This window comes from Mobula birostris, chromosome 7 (assembly GCF_030028105.1).
Source record: "Mobula birostris isolate sMobBir1 chromosome 7, sMobBir1.hap1, whole genome shotgun sequence".
In the NCBI taxonomy this organism is placed as follows: domain Eukaryota; kingdom Metazoa; phylum Chordata; class Chondrichthyes; order Myliobatiformes; family Myliobatidae; genus Mobula; species Mobula birostris.
The window spans coordinates 180,087,598-180,108,480 of NC_092376.1; the positions used below are offsets into that span (position 1 = coordinate 180,087,598).

The 20,883-nt window shown below is 40.3% G+C and overlaps 1 protein-coding gene across 1 annotated transcript in view; it reads left to right on the forward strand.

The window, feature by feature from the left end:
- The first annotated feature begins 1,001 nt into the window (after positions 1-1,001).
- Positions 1,002-20,883, forward strand: part of LOC140201027 (uncharacterized) — an 83,759-nt gene continuing 63,877 nt past the window's right edge. Inside the window, exons 1-3 of the mRNA XM_072264663.1 lie at positions 1,002-3,671; positions 4,622-7,103; positions 19,146-19,204. Of these exons, the coding sequence (XP_072120764.1) occupies positions 1,108-3,671; positions 4,622-7,103; positions 19,146-19,204 (5,105 nt within the window). The 5' untranslated portion in view covers positions 1,002-1,107. The remainder of the gene's footprint in view (positions 3,672-4,621; positions 7,104-19,145; positions 19,205-20,883) is intronic.

Sequence of the window (20,883 nt, forward strand, 5' to 3'; positions counted from 1 at the left end):
TCAATGTGATCTGAATTTCCCGCCGCCTTTTCGGGACCTGCTGCTCTGCTAATGAGTCGTGTGCCTTTTGGTGCTCTTATAGTGTTTTAGTATTTCATTGCATACTAGAATCAAAAAAATGAGGATGTACGGTTAAAGCACAAAAGTCCTGGATTTATTATCATCTATATTTTTATGGAAGCAAAATGCGAAATACTGATCACCCTGGTTATTCGCTAGGGCCTGGGGAAGATAAACTAATTGAGTTTTCTTGCTCCAGCCATGATACTGATGTCATGAGTTTTGGTACTGGATTGATATTTATGTTCAGATTTTGTTTAATGATGTGTTTTACTCAGTCAACTAAAATCAACAGTCATTTGCTTATATAATGTCATAATGTCATAGTACATAATTATATGACAGTATAATGTAATATAATTGTAATGCTTATTTATTTTAATAATATTTGAATGCCCGACCCCAATTATATAACATTTTACTGCCATGTAATGGGGATTAAGCTTTAAAGTATGCAAAATAAAAATCGATCTGTTTTGAAAGTATGCAAACATGTACATCAATTTTAGATGCTTCCAAAACTGCATAAAGTAGTCTTTTTAATGGGTTTGCAAGTAGTAGCTTTCAGAAAATCCACCAAAAATTAGCAGCGGACATGAAATTTCCAAGCCAGTGCGTAAAATTATTTCAGAAATTTATATTGTACAATAATAAATATGACGGAGTGGTTACCAGAAGCATTATAGCTTTAAGAATGGTTCTGTGTGATGATTGGTTGAACGGCAGTTCACCAATGAGAAGCTGAAATGTGTCTGGAGATCTGGACTGCCCCTTTCTCTCCCAGCCACCATTATGTATGATGAGATACAGTGTAAAACTCCGCATAGCGAGCCGCGTAGCGCTGGATTTGGGTTTTGTTTTCGAAAATGCTGGATATTTTAAATGAAATGGAACGGTTCGAGCGAAATCTCAATAACCTTTGAAAAATACAGGTACTTTATGCAACATTGCCTCTTTTGTCTTTAAAGCTGGCATTGTAGAATCTTATTCCAGAGAAGCGGTGAATGGCGTGTCGCGCTGAAGTCATTGCAATGTTTTGTACAGGAGATGGGATATTCTAATTTATATTGGCTGTTTAAATGGTCAATTTGTTATTATATGTTATCGTCCTGGATTCTAGTTTCGGGACAAGTTCGCTATTCAGTTCCTGAGGAGCTGCAACTAGGTGCCTTTGTTGGAAATATCGCAGAGGATTTGGATTTAGATGTGAAGGAACTGACTGCTCGCAGTTTTCGGATTGTGTCCAGTCCCAGGAAGCAGTATCTCGATGTAAATTTGGACAGTGGAATTCTCTACGTAAAGGGGAAAATTGATAGGGAGCAGATTTGCGGGTCCAGCTCTGCGTGCACATTGTTCCTGGAGGCCGTGATCGAAGATCCGCTGACTGTGTATCATTTTCAAGTAGAAATTCTGGATGTAAACGACAATGCCCCCAGTTTCCCCAAAGCACAATTCCGCTTGGAAATCTCAGAGGTTGTGGCGCAGGGAGCGCGCTTTGCCCTCGAGTCTGCATATGACCCAGACGTTGGAATCAACTCGGTGCAGACGTACCAGCTGAGCGAAAACGAGTATTTCACCATAGATATACAGTCACGCCGCGGAGATGGCAAGTTGCCGGTCTTAGTGCTGCAACGGCTACTAGACAGGGAAAAACAAAGGATCCACAGGTTAGTCCTGGTCGCGAAGGACGGAGGCATCCCTGAGAAATCTGGGACGGCTCAGATAATTGTCACTGTGCAAGATGCGAACGATAATGCGCCAGTGTTCCAACAGTCGGAGTATAGGACAAGGTTGTTTGAGAACACACCCAAAGGAACTCTGGTCATCAAACTAAATGCTACTGATTTAGACGAAGGCGCCAATGGGGAGGTTGTGTACTCCTTCAGTAGCCACGCCTCCAACAGAGTCCGTGAGATGTTCAGTCTGGATTCCAGAACTGGGGAAATCAGAGTCAAGGGGAATTTGGACTATGAGCAAAACGATATTTTTGAGATCAACGTCCAAGCGACGGACAAGGGACCTTACGCAACGCCTGTACACTGCGAAGTCTTGCTGGATGTTATTGACATTAATGACAATGCACCTGAGGTGACACTGACCTCTATATTCAGTCCTGTCAGCGAGGGGGCTTTGCCCGGGACAGTTGTCGCCCTGTTTAACGTGAATGACCAAGATTCTGGAGATAATGGGCAGGTGCATTGCCAAATTTTAAGTGGTTCGCCTTTCAAACTGGATTCCTCTATGAGGAATTATTACAGATTACTAACTGAGCAACAGCTGGATCGCGAAAATATCGCAAAGTACGATGTTACCATCGTATGCAGTGATAGGGGATCTCCTCCTCTGACATCCAAGAAATCCATCCGGGTGGATATTTCCGATGTAAATGACAATGCTCCGCGCTTTACGCAGCCGTCATACACAGCCTATATAACGGAGAACAATGTTATAGGATCTTCTATCTTCTCCGTTACTGCCAGTGATCAGGATGTGAATCAGAATTCTCAATTGTCGTACTCTATCTTGGAAACACAGGACCAGGTTTTCCCAGTATCCGCCTACGTGAATATTAATTCGGAAACTGGGGTCATTTATGCTCAGAAATCATTTGACTATGAACATCTGAAAAGCTTTGAGATCTGTGTCCGAGCTCAGGACTCTGGCCCTGTATCACTGAGTAGCAACGTTTCAGTAGATGTAATTATCCTCGATCAAAATGACAATGCTCCAGTCATCGTTCAACCACTACCAGAACATGGCTCGACAGTGACAGAGACAGTGTCGAGTTCCGCGGAGCCCGGCTACCTTGTCACTAAAGTATCCGCAACCGACACAGACTCTGGCCAGAACGCTCGCCTCACTTATCAGATTTCCCAAGCTACAACCCCCGGACTTTTTACCATTTCTTCAGACTCAGGGGACATATGGACGACGCGTGGCATCGTGGATAGAGATCTTAGGAAGCAACGTTTGGTGGTCGTTGTGAAAGACAGCGGGGAGCCAGCACTCTCGGCCACATTAACCATCATAATCTCTTTGGAACAGGGTTATTCAGAATCGTTATCCGAGGTAGATAGTTTATCCGAAGAAGCAGTTTTGGCCCCTGAAACGAGCTTTTATTTGGTCATAGCCTTGGGATTACTTTCTGTGGTCTTCCTGGTAATTTTAGTGGTGCTCGCCGTTAAAGTTAACCAAAACCGATGGGGATTTGATGATCGTAACTCTTGTTGTCTTAGGGGGAGAAGTCGAAAGATGGGCAGGAGCATTCAAATACCCCCAAACTATGTTGAAGTGTTTGGGGGCGACCCGCTCTCTCAGAGCTTCCGTTATGATAGTTGCTCTTCGTCACACACCATGAAGGGAGACTTCATGCTCCGCAACACGTGTAGCTCACTTGCAAGCAAGAATAACAAGACTCCGCCAGTATCAAATTCTGAAAGTTACAGAAACACTGACAATAGTCAGGTGAGAAGCCTTTCCAAAGGAACCCGTTTGATTTACATGCACGTCAAGATCTTAACTGGTGGAAAGGAAAAGCGGGATCCTCTTATGTTCTCCACTTTTCCTGATAATGGAGAAGCTCAGTGTTTTCATCACTTAGCTGGCACTCGGTAGATGTATAATTGTAGTTATTGTGCCGTATTAAATTATTGTAAGTCTTATGGATGCGGCAAATTGTAATGAAATCCACAGTAGCATCTAAAATATCAATATGTTATGGCTGTAAAATGATAGATCACCGTTCGGTTTTCTAGCAAAAAAAACTCCAGATATACAAATGAAAAATTGCGAGAGACAGACAACAGGTTAGGTGGCATCTGTGGAAACAAACTAAATCAGATTTAACAAAGGGCTTCCGAGTTAAATCTGTTTTTCTTGCCGCATATGTTTCCTGGCCTGCTGTGTGTTTACAAAATTCAGTTTTTTTTAATTTTCAGCATCTTCAGTTTTGATGATTTTTCAAAAATATCTTAAATAATGCATTTCATAGAAGGTATTTTGCAGGTGTTATTGAATGAGTAGACGTTGCTCTCCCAGCTTGGGCGATTAAGAACGATCGCCATTAGATGTGTCGTCATTTTGACGGCAAGTTCTATTTTATCATACTGAAAACTTTTCTGAGAAAGAAAATGTGTACAATGTTGATGGTAAGGAGAGTAAACATTTTTAAGTGTACAACTATAAATGCCACCGTTACGCTGACGTTTTCAGGGTCATTCTAGCTTTAAGCAGTGCTTAGCGCAGTGATTGGTTGAATGCGAACATGCACACGTTCACCAATCAGAAGGCAGATGTTGGCTGGAGATCTTTCCCCATCCACCATCGCGTAAGATCAGCTACAGTGTAAAAATGGACAGCGGGCTGCGTAATGCTATATTAGGATCCGAGGATACTCCTTTGACTGATTTTAAAAAATAGGAACATCTGCGTTAGTTAATGTGTGGATTTTCAAATTGTACAGGTATTTCTTTACTAAAGCAATGTAAAATTGTATAGAAAGACGTTTATTAAGGCTGTTTCGCGGACGGAGCAGGGCTGCGCCGAAGCATTTGAAATGATTTTCGCCGGAAATGGGATATTGCAGAATATATTGCTTGAAAAAATGGTTTCTCCTATACTGTCTATTCTTCTGGACTCTAGTTTCGGGGCAAATTCGTTATTCGATTCCCGAGGAACTACAACTTGGCGCCTTTGTTGGTAATATCGCGGACGATTTGGGTTTAAATGTGAAAGAACTCACAGCTCGAAATTTTCGCATCGCGCCTGGTCTCGGGAAAAAATACTTGGATGTAAATTTAGACAATGGGATATTATTTGTGAAGGAAAAAATTGACAGAGAGCAGCTTTGTGAATCAAGCCTTACTTGCCTTTTATCAATGGAAGCTGTAATCGAAAATCCTTTGAATGTCTATAGAGTTGAAGTGGAGGTTCTGGATATAAACGACAATGCTCCCATTTTTCCAAAGAATCAGGTCCGTTTAGAAATATATGAAGTGGCGACGCCGGGTGCCCGTTTCCCCCTCGAGTGTGCGTACGACTCGGACGTGGGGACCAACTCCTTACAAGATTACCGCCTGGTTGAGAATCAGTACTTCGCGCTTGACATTGAGACCCGCAGTGGGCAGGAGAAGCTGCCAGTGTTAACACTGGAGCGGGCACTAGACAGAGAGAAAGAAGCAACTCACAGGTTACAACTAATTGCTAAGGACGGCGGGATTCCCTCAAGATCCAGCACTGCTGAAATATTAGTCGCAGTACAGGATGCCAACGACAACCCTCCTGTATTCGCCCAGTCCGTATACAGGATCAGTCTGAATGAAAATGTGCGCAGAGGAACACTCGTGATCAAGCTTAATGCAACTGATTTGGATGACGGGTCTAATGGAGAGATAGAATATTCCTTTACCAGCCATACCTCGGCGACAGTGCGTGAAATGTTTGATCTCAATTCAATAACGGGGGAGATCAAAGTAAAGGGGAATTTGGACTATGAAGTAAATCGTGCCTTTGAAATCAATGTTCAGGCAATGGACAAAGGCTCTGCTCCACAACCTGTGTACTGCCGTGTTCACGTGGACATTACTGACGTGAATGATAACGCCCCTGAAGTTAAGGTAACGTCTTTGTTCAGTCCTCTTGCAGAGGACTCTTCCCTGGGGGTCGTGATAGCGCTGATTAGTACCACAGACAAAGACTCGGGGAAAAACGGAGAGATTCATTGTCAAATCCCAAATAACCTTCCATTTAAACTGGATTCGCCTTTAATAAACTATTACAAATTGCTAACCGTGGACCAATTGGATCGGGAAAACATCCCAAAGTATGACGTCACTATACAGTGTAGTGACTCGGGTTCGCCTCCTCTCACCTCCAAGAAAACAATGCAGGTCGAGATCTCTGATGTCAATGACAACGCGCCTTGTTTCAGCCAATCGGCCTACACAGCCTATGTGACGGAGAACAACGTCATCGGAGCCTCTATCCTATCAGTGACAGCTACCGATCCCGATTTAAAACAGAATGCTGAAGTATCATATTCCATCACGGAGAACCAGGTTCAGAGTGAGTCAATAGCCAACTACGTGTATGTTAATTCGGAGAATGGAATCGTATTTTCTCAAAGAAGTTTCGACTACGAGGAACTCAAAAGCTTCCAGTTCCAGGTTCAAGCCTGGGACAACGGAAGCCCGCCACTCACTAGCAATGTTTCGGTGGAGATTGTCATCTTGGACCAGAACGATAATGCACCAGTTATTGTTCATCCACTACCTGAACATGGGTCAACCGTCATGGAAACAATGTCTCGCTCCGCAGAGCCAGGTTACCTGGTGACCAAAGTGTCCGCCATCGATGCTGACTCGGGCCAAAATGCTCGCCTCTCCTACCAGATTGTCCAGTCTACTGACCCGGGACTTTTCACCATTTCACCGGACACGGGCGAAGTGTGGACCATCCGAGGCGTTGTGGAGAAGGACGCGACAAAGCAAAAGTTAACCATCGTGGTAAAAGACAACGGGACACCGCCGCTTTCAGCTTTCCTGACCATCAGTTTGTCGGTGGTTGACGGGGATGCCCAGTTGCTCTCTGGGGTCACAGATCTGGACGAGGAGGCGGCTTTCAAGTCCGTACTGAGTTTTTACTTGGTGATATCTCTGGGGGCAATTTCATCCATTTTCCTGCTCATCTTAATCATCCTCGCTGTGAAGGTCCATAAAAGCAGGAGTGGGTTTGGTGCTTACGGTTGTTACGGGGACATCTGCTGGTGTTATCAATCAGGACGCTCTGTCAATGGGATTCAGAAAGCTAGCAGAAACATTCAGATACCTCCGAATTATGTAGAGGTGTTTGGAGGTGATCCGCTTTCTCAAAGTTTTCGCTATGGAACCAATTCAACTATAGGTTCTACCAAGAGGGATTCCCCGTTTCCCAATACGCGTAGCCCGACTGCAGTGACATATAAAGGCGGGGGTAGGCCTAATGAGAAATACAAAGATCTGCAAACCCAAGCTCCTGAACATTGTAGAAACTCTGTAAATAATGAGGTGAGGTATTCCTTTAGATGGGCAATAGATACCTCACAAATATGATTTGTTTGCATTTATATGCAGTAATCCATATTATTGCAGTCTATATTGGTGGCATTATCTGCACATTGAAACGAAGTTCCTTTTGATATCTACAATCCATAACCGCAAAGCCTTTTTACCGTGCGTTTAAACTATCTAATTATACGGTGGTCATTCTTCTTGAAGGCGTAGGCGTTTTTTATTGTCGACGTCGAAGAATGTTTCAGCCATTTTAAAATAAGCCACATTTGGTTATAATGCGTAGTAGAGGAAAATGATTTTAAAGTATATCAATGAATCTAAAGCAAATGTGAACTAATACGTAGCTATGAACACACAAACGTTTTAGTGGCATTGTTTGAAGAATATAATGTATTTCAGGCTGTTCTGAATGTAAATTTAATCCTGGTGATAATGTTGTTTGTAACTGTATTTCTTCGCCATTTATGTTGATAATTCGGAGGTCAACGCGAGTATCAAGACTACCTGAAATAGGCAGACAGGTGGATGTTACATATTAAAGCAGTCCACTTAGGAGTTATCAAGGAAAGATCAAGTATTTTCCAGTCAGTGCATAAATAAATGGTCTTTAAGTTTGCCCTTTTGAAACTCTCTTGAAAACTATTTAAGCGGAATGTATAAACTTCTAAGCGAGTAACAATGGAGGCAGAATCAAATTTCGACTGTGCAACTATAAATATTGTTTTCCAAAGCCGAAACAGTGTGTCAGCTTTAAGAAATGGAGTCTCTTGTGATTGGCTGAAAGCGAATGCGTCTTCACTCACCAATCAGAAACTGAATGGTGAATGGGGATCCTGACGGCCCCTTTCGCCGCCTGTCCGCCATCACATCTGATCCGATTCAATATGAAATTGTATAGCAAGCGATGTGACATTGTATCAGAATGGTGATTTTTACAAGTGGCAAGATTTAACAGCAAAGAAAAATCTCGAAGCCATATCGCAGCTGCAGGTATTTTTTTTTGTAGAATGGAAGTCCGTACTTGGGATTTTAAAACATGATAACCATTTTATTCCGGTGAATAACTGGGCAGCGCCGTGACGTGCTGAAACATTCGGAATGCATTTTGTGTGAAATGGGACTGTGTAAAATATATTGGTTGTTAAAATGGCAACTATTATGTTCAGTGTTCTCCTGGAGTCTGATTTCTGGACAGATACGTTACTCGATTCCCGAAGAATTGCAGCCGGGCGCCCTTATTGGGAATCTCGCAGCTGATCTGGGTTTAGATGTAGAGCAGCTCTCAGCTCGGAATTTCCGTATTGTGTCCAGTCCCACGAAGCAGTATCTCTATGTAAAACTGGACAAAGGTGTTTTACTTGTCAACAAAAAAATTGACAGAGAACTCATCTGTGGTTCAGCCCCCGGTTGCGCCTTGACACTGGAGGCAGTTATTGATAAACCTCTGAATGTGTATCATATCGAGGTGGGGATCGTGGACATAAACGACAACGCTCCCCAGTTCCCAAAGAGCGAGATACGTTTGGAAATATCTGAGGGAATGTCGCCTGGAGTCCGCTTCCCATTAGAGTCTGCGTTTGATCCGGACGTAGGCAGTAACGCACTGCAGACCTACCAACTGGCTACAAATCAATATTTCCAACTGGATGTACAGTCTCGCAGTGGGGACGGTAAACTCCCAGTGCTGGTAATGGAAAGAGCCCCCGACAGGGAGCAACAGTCTACCCTGCAGTTGCTGCTGACGGCTCTTGACGGAGGCATTCCTGAACGATCGGGCACCGCACAGATTATTATCCGCGTCTTGGATGCCAATGACAACATGCCTACGTTTAGCCAGGCGCTTTACAGAGTCAGATTGCTGGAAAATGTACCCACGGGAACGCTCGTGATCAAAGTGAATGCCACCGATCTGGACGAAGGTTCCAATGGGGAGATCGTGTATTCGTTTGGTAGCCACGCTTCCGTCAAAGCACGGGAACTTTTCAGCATAGACCCTAAAACTGGAGAGATTAGAGTGAAAGGGCCTCTGGATTTCGAAACGGGAACAGAGTTGGAGATTAGCATACAAGCTGAGGACAGGGGGTCCCTTTCTGTACCTGTGCATTGCGATGTGCTTGTTGAAATCGTAGATGTGAATGATAACGCGCCGGAGGTAGCGGTGACCTCTCTGTCCAGTTCAGTCGCCGAAGATGTCCCGCCAGGGACGATGGTAGCCTTAATCAGTGTGACCGATTCAGACACGGGACTGAATGGAGAAACTCGCTGCCAGATACCAAAGAGTCTTCCTTTCAAATTAGATCCGACGTTTAAGAACTACTACCGGTTGCTCACCAAAGATTTACTCGACCGGGAAATGGCTTCTCAATATGTCATCGCCATTACCTGCAGTGATGCAGGATTGCCTGCGCTTACCACTAACAAGACCATTCAGTTAAAGATCACAGATGTAAACGACAACCCTCCGCGTTTCTCGCAGACTTTGTACACTGCCTATGTGACGGAGAACAATGTGATTGGCAGTTCCATATATTCGGTGTCAGCTTCTGATGCAGATGAAAATCAGAATTCCAGACTGTCTTATTCTATTCTTAAGACGTGGACCCGCGGTTCTCCCGTATCCGGCTACGTTTCTATAAATTCAGTAAACGGCGTAATATCCGCTGAGCGTTCTTTTGACTACGAAGAACTGAAGAAATTTCAGATCGAAGTCCAAGCTACGGACGCTGGGGAGCACCCACTGAGCACCAACGCATCGATCATTGTGGTCATCTTGGATCAGAATGACAACGCTCCGGTGATAATATCCCCAAGGCCCGAATACGGCTCGACAGCAGAGGAGACGTTGTCCAGGTCAGCAGAACCAGGTTATCTGGTGACCAAAGTATCTGCTGTCGATGCCGATTCGGGACAGAATGCAAGACTTACTTACCAAATGGCTCAGGTTACCGACCCTAGTCTTTTCACCATTGCGCCTGACACGGGGGAGATATGGACAAGCCGTCGAGTTATCAATGAAGATGCAACAAAACAAAGCGTGGTAGTCGTGGTAACTGATAATGGGGTCCCACCACTGAAAGCTACAATTAATATTATATTAACGTTTGAGGGCGGTCACACAGAGCTTCTCTCAGAATCGAGCAGCGTCAGTGGCGAACTGGGATTCCCTTCGGACATAAGCCTTTACTTGGTTATAGCTTTAGGAATAATTTCGTCGATCTTCCTAGTAATATTACTTATCCTAGCTGCTCAGCTCTACAGAAGCAGGAACGTTTTTTACCGTCGCGGATGCGCTTTGGACACGTGTTGTATGAGTTCTACGCATTCTCTTAATGGAATACAAAAAGCCAGTGTAAACCTTCAAATCCCCCCGAATTATGTTGAAGTGTTTGGCCGTGATCCGCTCTCCCAGAATTATTGTTACGAGGTATGTTCCTCATAAAGATGGCTGCATATACCCCAAGATCCAAAAAAAATCCAACCGCAAAGTGCAACCGGGTCCCCAGTGGAATCACTGTGACAATAAATAGCGCAATCTTCACATGATGTAAATGATAGACGCGCTGTCTCTGTTGAGGTGAGGCATACTGTGTAAGAAAAAACATCGTCCAGAACTAATACTTAACCTGTGCGTGTTTTCATATTCCTTGGATGCCAACAATTAAATAGAAAAATTTCTGTGCGCAGTATGGTTTAAGTAATTAGCCTTAAGGAAAGTCGTCTACCTTTCTCTGTGCGAAGGTCGACGAACCAAAGTTATTATTGTCCTACGTAGGATGACACAAATGTAAATATAACTGATCCTCTTTTGCATAGGTTGTGTTGTATCGGCAGCACAGCGCGCGTAACTGAGGCAGTCTTGATGTTGACAGACTTTTAACTCACGTGGTGGCGTGATGCAGTTACCAAGAGGGGGACTAAACCAGAAATATATATAATGAACAACTTCATGCTCATTTGAAAGGACATCTGAGTGCATCAAGTTTGAGAGCATTAAAAATGTTTGCAAAAATATTTTGTGCATCCCACCTAAAGTCAGTGAATCATTCCACCCCGAATTAAAACAATGTTCTGGAATTTAAATAGTAAGGTCATTAGAGTAACATATCAAGGTTTTAGTTTATTTTCATGAAGAGTGTTTTGGACAGCCAAGGCACAGTAAAAGCTAACCTTAAAAACGTTGTTAATTGTTTTGACTGGTACTATTAAATACTTACCTGAAAAATTCTATATAAGTAAGTGAGGTAGTTATGGAACATATACTGTATAGACTATGGATACTCTGTATTCTGTAACTTTATGCATATTGGAGTTTATGGAATCACTTATATCTGGATTCAAATCTAACTTGCGTGCCACTGGTTATTATATTTATAATTGTTGTATTGGCTTTGAATTGTACTGAAATACAGTTGGAAGAATTTGGGTTTATCTTGGAGGAAATATATATTTCAGAAGCAGTAAGGCTGGATATTTTGGATGGTCTTGCAAAAAATTAATGGACCATTGTGTGCAGTTCTGGCTGCCAGATGATAGGAAGGATGTGGTTGTGCTGGAGAAAGTCTAAAGAGATTCATAAGGATGTTGCCTAGATTGGAGAACTTTAGTTATTGAGATAGTGGAAAGGCACAGACTAGATTTCCTTGGAGTGAAAGTGATTGAAAGGTGACCTGATGGAGCAAGATAAAGATATAAGAGGCAGAGATAGCTGATCATAGATAATCGCAATACGTTTCCATGGTAGGCTTGCTGAAAACATAAAGTGAAAAAAGTGAAAGGGTATTTTAAAGGGGATCAGAGGGGAAATTTTGTTTATAGAGATTCAAGACTGTTTAATCTCATTTCCAGGACACAAGTGTAAAAGAGAACAAAATTATTGTTACTCTGGGTTCAGTGCAGCCCAAAAAATACAATAAGATAAAGAACACAATATTAAAAAACACAATAAATATAAATACAAATACATAAGGTACTCTTTCCCTCTGGTAGCCTGCAAGTCACCCTTGGACAAGGTGTAGCACCTGCTTAGCTCCCCAATGAAGGTCACATGAAGCCATGGGAGCAGGTGGCGGATGGTCATATGAGCAGCTGGTGCAAATCACAAGTCCTGGTTATGTGACCACTGACACCTGGCAGATGATTTGTGAAGGGTATTGATAATGGCCAGGGTCACTTGTCTTGTAAAGACACTGCCTAGAGAAGGCAATGGCAAGCCACTTCTTTAGAAATATTTGCCAAGAACAATCATGGTCATGGAAAGACCACGATTGCCCATTTCATGTGACACGGCACATAACAAACAAAAATAAGATAGCTTATATACATAGATTAATTGTATCTCCATAAAGTGACACTGGGTCCAGGAGTGCGTATACACAAGGTGCCTGACAGAAAATGATAAAGTAGTGGTGTTCGGGGTATGGGAGGGTGAATTAGTGGCTGAAGGTGATGATCCGCCTTACTGCCTTGGGAAAGTAACTGATTTTGAGTCTGGTGGTCCTGGTGTGAATGTGATGTAGCCTTTTCCCTGATGGAAGTGGACAAACAGTCCATGGGCAGGGTGAATGTACTGGCTCTTTCCAGCACCATTATGTATATATATCCTCGGCAGTGGGTAGACTGGTGCCGGTAATGCATTGGGCAGATATCTGGTTGATATCTGGTTGTTAATAAATCAGAAATACTCATTATGCTTAAATGACATTCAGTCTTGCACTTGAATAGACAAGGCAGCAAAGGATGCAGAATTAATGTCATTGAAATTTATATGGATAGCCAACGAGGCCAGCATGAGTATGGTGGGCAGAAGGGCCAGTTTTTGTATCATATGATGCTATGACTTTAAGGTTATTGGAACATTTGGCACCTCAGAGTTGCCTGGTCTTCTCTGACACAGGGGAATTCACCTAGGCAATCAATTTGGAGCATAGAGTCCTGCTTCTAAATAAAAAGTAAAGAAATTACAAGAGCAGCATGAAATCTCTATTTATTATAGAAACTAACCTTGAAATCCCATGGGAAGTACAAACAAAAGAAGAATATGCTTTGGATCGAAGTGATTAAGTACCATTGTGTATCTGGAGATGAAGTATCTATGAAATAGCTGAATGTGCTGCTCCATTTCATCAAGAGCAAACTTCTCTGTATAATGATCCAAGTGGGTAATCAGCAAATAGAATGAACCAAGGTTCTGCACTCTTGTAATTGAACTAGTCCTTTACAAAGCAGCCACTGGGCTGCAAAATCATTTATATCAGAGCATTAAAAGAAAAACTCTCCAATAGTGTTCGCAGCCTTCAGTGCAAAAGGTAACTCACAAAATTTGAGTAATTTTTATATCATCAGCATTTTCTGAAACATGCCTGCACTCGTCTACTCTCAGGACTTTCAACAGAATGCGTGCTGATCCACCCATTTCGCCCATTTTGAACAGTAGGAAGTCATCTTGGACATTCCTACTGTCTAGTAGCTCATGTTCTGGAATCCCCTTCCTATTCTTTTATTTATTTTCATGTATTAGTACTTAGCAAACGTGTTATAAGGTACTGATATATTTATTATCAATACTGAGCCCTGAAGAAGGGCCTTGGCCCAAAATGTTGACTCTTGATTCCTTTCCATAGATGCTGCCTGACCTGTTGAGTTCCTCCAGCATTTTGCGTATGTTACTCTGGATTTCCAGCATTTTTAGGATCTTTTGTCTTTATTGATATATTTAAAGCGTGATTGCAATTTGTATGTGCATGGGAACATTACACTTCCAGAATGTTTCGTTCTAGACTTCTTGTCCTCTTGTATTTAGTGCATTCACATTTTTAGCTTTATCTCAGAGGATTTTGTGTCCCAGTGCATGTTTTGTTATCTAATTTGTTATCTATTGTTATCTAATACATCTTTATTTCATCTTTTTTTCATCTTTTTCCTGGAATTTAATTTCCTGGAATTTCCTAGCATTAAAATAGCAAGAAATGAACATATTAGACATATATTTAAATAGGTAGCTGCTAACCTGAAGCATAATTGACAGATATTTAAATTGCACAGAATCATTGGATTATACTAAAGGCCAAGTATTTTTATTAATTGTATTAGTATTAACTCAGAGATTGGTTTTTCACAGTTTTTGCAGGTACTATACTGGAGGTCATGCCACAACTTCAGTATAGTTATATATATTAATTAATATAAAATAGAAGTCTGTTAACACAACAGATTCTGTAGATGCTGGAAATTCAGAGCAACACATAAAATGCTGGAGGAAGTCAGCAGGTTAGTCAGCACAACCAATTTGTTATTTTGATTAAAGTGGTTGGAAAAGAAGTATTTATTCTCTACAGTTGCTATTCAAAATCAAGTGCCTATGCTTAGAATGACGAAGACCTATTTTTTTTTTTGTACATTTGGTTCTGTAGCTATTTGTTCACAAGTCCAAACATGTGCTAAATACCAAGCTGGAATACATGTGCTAAACGTGCTAAATCTGTTCTCACATTGTGTGGAAAATTAACAAAATGCCAGAAAAAGCCATTCAATTCACAGCTCCATATTTGGGTCTTGCTGCCACAGAATCAAATTCAAATTTAAGATCATTTACAGTGCAAGGAAAGGAAAGACTGTCCTGCCAGATATCAATAATGAAACATAAAAAAGATAAATCCTATTGCTTCCCAGTCAAATTGCTGGTTGAACTACAACTAGTACAAAGCAAAGTGAGAGTCGCATCTGAATCTTAATCTTAAGTGCATTGATTGTTAGGACATCTTATTGTCCACGTTTATCTTCAGTCAAGTCAGAAACAAGATTTAAAAGTATGTATGCAATATTTTGATAAACTTTGTATTATTTCTTTTTTCTAATAATATAAAACTGTTGTTGATAATGTCACACGGTTACTCAACAGCATCAAAATATGGCATTTTATTTTGTGTCCACAGGATAGTATTGATTAGATTTTTACTGCCTGGACTGCAGGTTTTAACAGAGCTCAGCAATTATAGTGTATAGTTTATAGCAATCCAAAACCCATACCAAATCAATGCAATTTGTTTTTGTCATATCAGCAAGGTCAATGGGAAATAAGAAAATGCATGTTTAGAGTGGTGAAACAATTTCTGTGCATGAACCAATGACTCAGTATTTCTGAGTATTAAATATTCAGTGCCATTAAATTAAATTTAATTATGTGTACTGGTATCAGAAAACCTTTGTAATGATTTGCATCATTTGCTTTCTTTTAAAATAATGCCTCTGCAGAATGATGTATTGTTAATACTCTTTTGTCTTTAAAGTGAAATGCATAAGGCCAATTGGTGCTCAAATGCTGTAGCAAGTAATTAAATTGAATAATGGTTTGGGATTGATGACTAAAAATGCTAAGGCTAAATTCTGCAAAATGCTGTTAATACAGTCAAAGTGGATTGTGCAGTTCACTGTAATGATAATTCTAGCTTTTTTGGCCTTTTTGTGGATTCACTGCATAATGTAGAAACAGATTGCGCACATTTTGTGCATGTACTCCAGTTTGGTACTTAGCAATGTTTGGTCTTTTATAGCATTTCGGTACAGGCTCTGGACAGCATTAACCTCCTGTTTTATACATGAGGTGTACTATTGAAGATAGTGTATGGCTGTTTCCTATCAGACATAAGGTATCTAGAATCTCGGTCTGGTCTGTCGTACAATAAGGTCATCATTTTACTCCAAATACTCTGAGCTCAAATCCTCAACACCTATGTTCAGCAAAAATATAGCCATCTGCCATTTTAAACTAATAATTATTCAAGTATCATTTGCCAATTTGCAGAAAAGCATTCCAAAATTCTATTAGCCTTAACAAGTGATTTTGCCTTCACTCATAAACCCCTTCTGCTATTTTTTTAGATTATATCTTCTCCTTCAACACTTTTAGTTCTCTTTAATACTTTTAATCAAAGCATGCATAATCTTTTAAGAACACAAACACGTGGAATTCTGCAGATGCTGGAAATTCAAGCAACATGCATCAAAGTTGCTGGTGAACGCAGCAGGCCAGGCAGCATCTCTAGGAAGAGGTACAGTCAACGTTTCGGGCCGAGACCCTTTGTCAGGACTGCAGTCGATGTTTCGGGCTGAGACCCTGATGAAGGTTCTCGGCCTGAAACGTCGACTGTACCTCTTCCTAGAGATGCTGCCTGGCCTGCTGTGTTCACCAGCAACTTTGATGTGTGTTGCATAATCTTTTAAGTCCCACTTAGGGAACAGAGTCTCACTTAGTCATTCTTTACAATTTACTTTCTTAAAAGTCCAAATAATATTCAAATAGATCTGTATTGCTCACATGCAATTGCACGTTTATCCTTCCTAAGATATGACACCCAGAACTGCTCACGTTACATCAAGTGTGGCCTTACCAGGTTGGTGTAGTGCGAATATTCCATATCTCCTTTAATGCTAGTCTTCCTGCTATCAGGACCTCAGTTACATTAGTTTTTTTTCATGAGCCTTTTTTATTATTAGCTGTGATTCTACATATTTTTGATAATTATGTACTGTACATGTATATTTTGGTGTCTTTAAACTTTTTGGATCTTTTAGTGTACTTCTTGCTTCATACATTGACTGTGCAGGCAGGGATACATTTCTGTAACACTAAAGATTGATGGATATTGGATTGTAATGCTGCAGCTAAGGATGAAGGCTTACAACTTAAGCAAATTTCAGAATATATTGGGAGAATCAGAATGAGAATTACTGACATATGTTGTGATACATAAAATACCATAAATTACAATCAGAAATATATATACACACACACACATACAAACATACATATAATTAAATATGTAATGCAAAAATATAGCAAAATAGTGAGATGGTGGTCATGTTTTGGTTCATTGTCAGTTCAGAAACCTGATGGTGGAGGGATAAAAGCTGTTCCTAAAACACACTCTCTCAGTTTCAATGCAATACGTTGAATAAATGAATGACTTGTACTTTCTGGTGTGAAAACGTCAACTAGCTGTTAATTTCTTCACAACTCATGCTGGAGGCTATTCTTTTTTAATCATACCCCTGCAGTTTCCTTCATCTGGGATTTTTTTGGGCTTCTGTCCAATTTCTTAATTCATTCCCCAGAAATGCACAAAATATTTTCAGAAAATGAGTTCTACTATTAAGTGCTTTTTAATGGAATATAACCTAAATGAAGGAAATATATTCCCTGTCCCAACTTAATTATTGGTTACATAACTCCCACCAGCCATCAGTCTACTTCTTGAGTGCCCGTTGAATCGTCATCGACTCATGAAGACCCTATGGATGGTGTAGTTGTCCATAGGGTTTTCAAGGCAAGATGCGGAAGTAGATTGCCAGGCTTTCTTCTGCGCAGGTACTGCTGCTGCCGCTCAGGTTGGGACCCGGCTGGATTTATACTCAGGACCGTCCACCTCAAAGTCCACTGCTGATGTAACCACACCACCGACTGGCCAGCCCAAATCATAATGACTCCTTTTACATTTTTAGTTTTCAATAGGCAAGAATAACTACAATTGTTTGGAATATTGTCTGCTATAAGACAACATGGCTACTTTTAGTTTTCATTGCTGTTGTTATGGCCTATTTAGTTATGGAAGCAGTCAATGCTTACAATTTAGGACAGTGGATATGTGAAGTTAATGAATTATGTTTTCTCCCTAAAATATGAAAGACTTTTTGAAAAGCATCTGTTTATAATTGAAAACATAAAACATAAGAAGCACTGATCTGGCTCTGTAAAACAAAGTATGCAAGTCAACATGTCACACACATCATTTATGACAGAATTTTATTCTATAAATAATCATTATCACCATCAAATCTATTGTAGAACATTTATTCAATATGAAAGTGTCATATTTCATGAATCATTAAAGGTGTAAAACACAAATAAAATGTAAACATAATAAGTTTATATAAATAATGCATTCTTGGTTGAAGGTCTATTGCAGACTAAATTGAATTACAGAATCATATAATTTTGTACCATGGAAGGAGGCTATTCAACTTACTGAATCCTTGCTAGCTGCCTGCAAAAACTATCGAGCCATTCCCTTATCCTTTCCCAATAACCTGGAAAATCATTTTCTTTCAAGTACTTATTCAGCTTTCTTCTGAATGCTGTGATTGTGTCTGTCTTACAAGTGCATTCCAGATGTTTGCTAATTAAATGTTTTCTCTTCTGTCACTTGGGGTCTTTTATCAATTATGTTCAATCAATGTCACCTGGTTTTTGAGTCTACGGCCAATGAAGTTTTTTTGTCTTGCTACTTAATCTGAGTCCGTCATGATTTTAAATACTTCTGTCAGATTCCCTCTTATCACTGTTCCAAAGAGAACAATTTCTCCAGTCTATCAATTTCCTAAAGTGTGTTGACCTTGGAATTACTCTAGGAGGCAGAATGACTCAGATTCTGCATGGTAAGAGGAAATCTAACATAAATATATTGAATAGGAACCATGCATTTGCAGGAGGAGCATGGTAAAAGTGTTTGGAATATTTAGAGTGTGGGACAGAGTGAATAAAGCAAGCCTACTTAAGGCAGTTGAAGAGGCATAATGAGGAACAGTAGATAAAAGTTTTATTGCAAATTATTTATAACAGTGAGTGAGACAAGTATTGGTATGGAGAGTAATGGAGTTAATTTCTATCTTCATTGGTTGAAGCAAAAAATTTTCCTGTTTGTCTGAGTATGTCAATAAAATATATTCATTAAAATAGATTTCATTGAAAAATATAGTATTAAAAATATCTTTCTTCATTCTGTATATATCTTCTTACTAAAGGCAATCATTGCCATGGAATTATTGGTCCAAAGTAACACTATTCTGTGTATTTCTCTACATATTTTAAAAGGTGTGTTTCATAATTTATTTTCATACAAGCACCAGTGAACTGCTATGAGAAGAAAAATCTGTTCTTGAAGTTGCCTTCAAGGGAGGTTTTCAATGACGTCTAATTGATTGATATATTAAAATTTAAGTAAAATATCATGTATTTTAAGTGGTGCCTTCTTTGTTTTGTAGGTGAAACAACCAAATAGTGATTGGCGTTTCTCACAGACCCACAGAGCTGAGCTAAACAGGTACTTGTTAATCATTTATTTATTTATCTGGTGCCAGCTTTGTGTGTGTGTTTTTTTCCAATTATCATGTGGATGGCAGATACTGGAACCCAGAGCAGAATAAAAGAGCAGAAGTGACATTAGTAGGTCCAACAGTATTCATGTTCCATAGATGCTGCTTGATCTACTGATTTGCTCTATCAGTTTGTTATTTGCTTCATATTTGTGGGTATTGCCTGAGTTTCATAATGATAATGAGCTCTACTAAATATTTGGCTGCTTCTTTAAATCACCAATAACTCAAAATCACTTTAACAATAGGCTGTAGAGTTTCCTTTCATTAATTAGCAGGATGTGGTCAATGCAGTCAAAAGCAAATTTAATCGCAATTCCCTAATTATTCTTGAGCTATGTGGCTTGCCTGGCCACTTCACAGGGCATTTGAAGTCAACTACATTGCTGAGGATCTGGAATTATTTATATCCCAGACTAGTTAAGGATAGCAGATTTGATTCTGTTAAGGTTTTTAATGAACTAGCCACAGTCTTAGGGAAATCCAGATGTTTTAAGGATATCATTAGCCATTCTCAATTTATTGCAGTGCTGACTGAATTAACTGAATTTAAATGCACTAAGTATTATAACAAGTTTTAATTAATTCTATTTGATCACCAGTAGTACTCTTCCCTCTGAGTTGCATGGGTGCGTGGCCGTGCAGTAACTGAAATGCTCCCACACATATTGCCTTTGTTGCCACGCAGCTGTTATTTTCTTTTATATAATGTGCCACACAGTTTCCAGGCCATGTAAAAATTTCTTGCTGAGAGCAATGCGCTGTAAAAAAAAGAGAATTAGAGGGAAAGTTGACCAGTATCCTGTGGACTTACTATACAATAACTAGTCCAGCCTGCAACGTGGTGACAGTCAGGTAAGCCAAGAAGCATTGGGTTCAATTTCTCTACTAGTGCGAGCTGAGTTGATTTTAGCTAAGGTGTAGTTAAGAATTAGTACAAGAGGTTTAAGAGTTCCTGTTCTAGGGAGTGAGGAAGAAAATGCAATTAGGTTACTTTCCAGTACTCCTAGCTAGAAAGTACGTAGACATCAAGTGAAGATGGCATTGATAGGTGTTGATGCCTGTAAATAATTCCAATAAATATTCCAGTCTGCAAAGGGATATCAGACAAGTAAGCCAGAAAGGAACGGGTTCCATTTGCACATTTGTGTAAGGTGAGTTGATTTCATTAAACGATTATTACAATAGGCTAAAAGTTCTTGTTATAGGCAGTGAGGAAGAAATTTGCTTAGATTAATTCCATTCCCCCTCCCCCATACCTCTGGCTAGAAACTAGGTCGACATTAAGTGAAAATGACATTAGGTTAGGCGTCCTTGCTTCCCAACACTAAAGTAAAAGGAATATGCGTACTATCTAGCTTTATTCATAAAATCAGTGATTCATTATGCAGAGAAGGCATGGGGCAAGAGCAAGTTCCTGCCAGCTCTTTGTTGGCCCATTGCAGTCACTACCATTCCCCTTGTTCATTACTGTAAATTCATTTCTGTCAAGAGCCTACCTAATTTTCTTCTACAAATCCATTATTACCTCTGCTTCATGACTCGGGATAAGCACTAAAAGAGTAAATGTTTATGCAATGAAACTTAAGGCATATAAGTAGCACCACTCTTTAATAACTGGCATTAT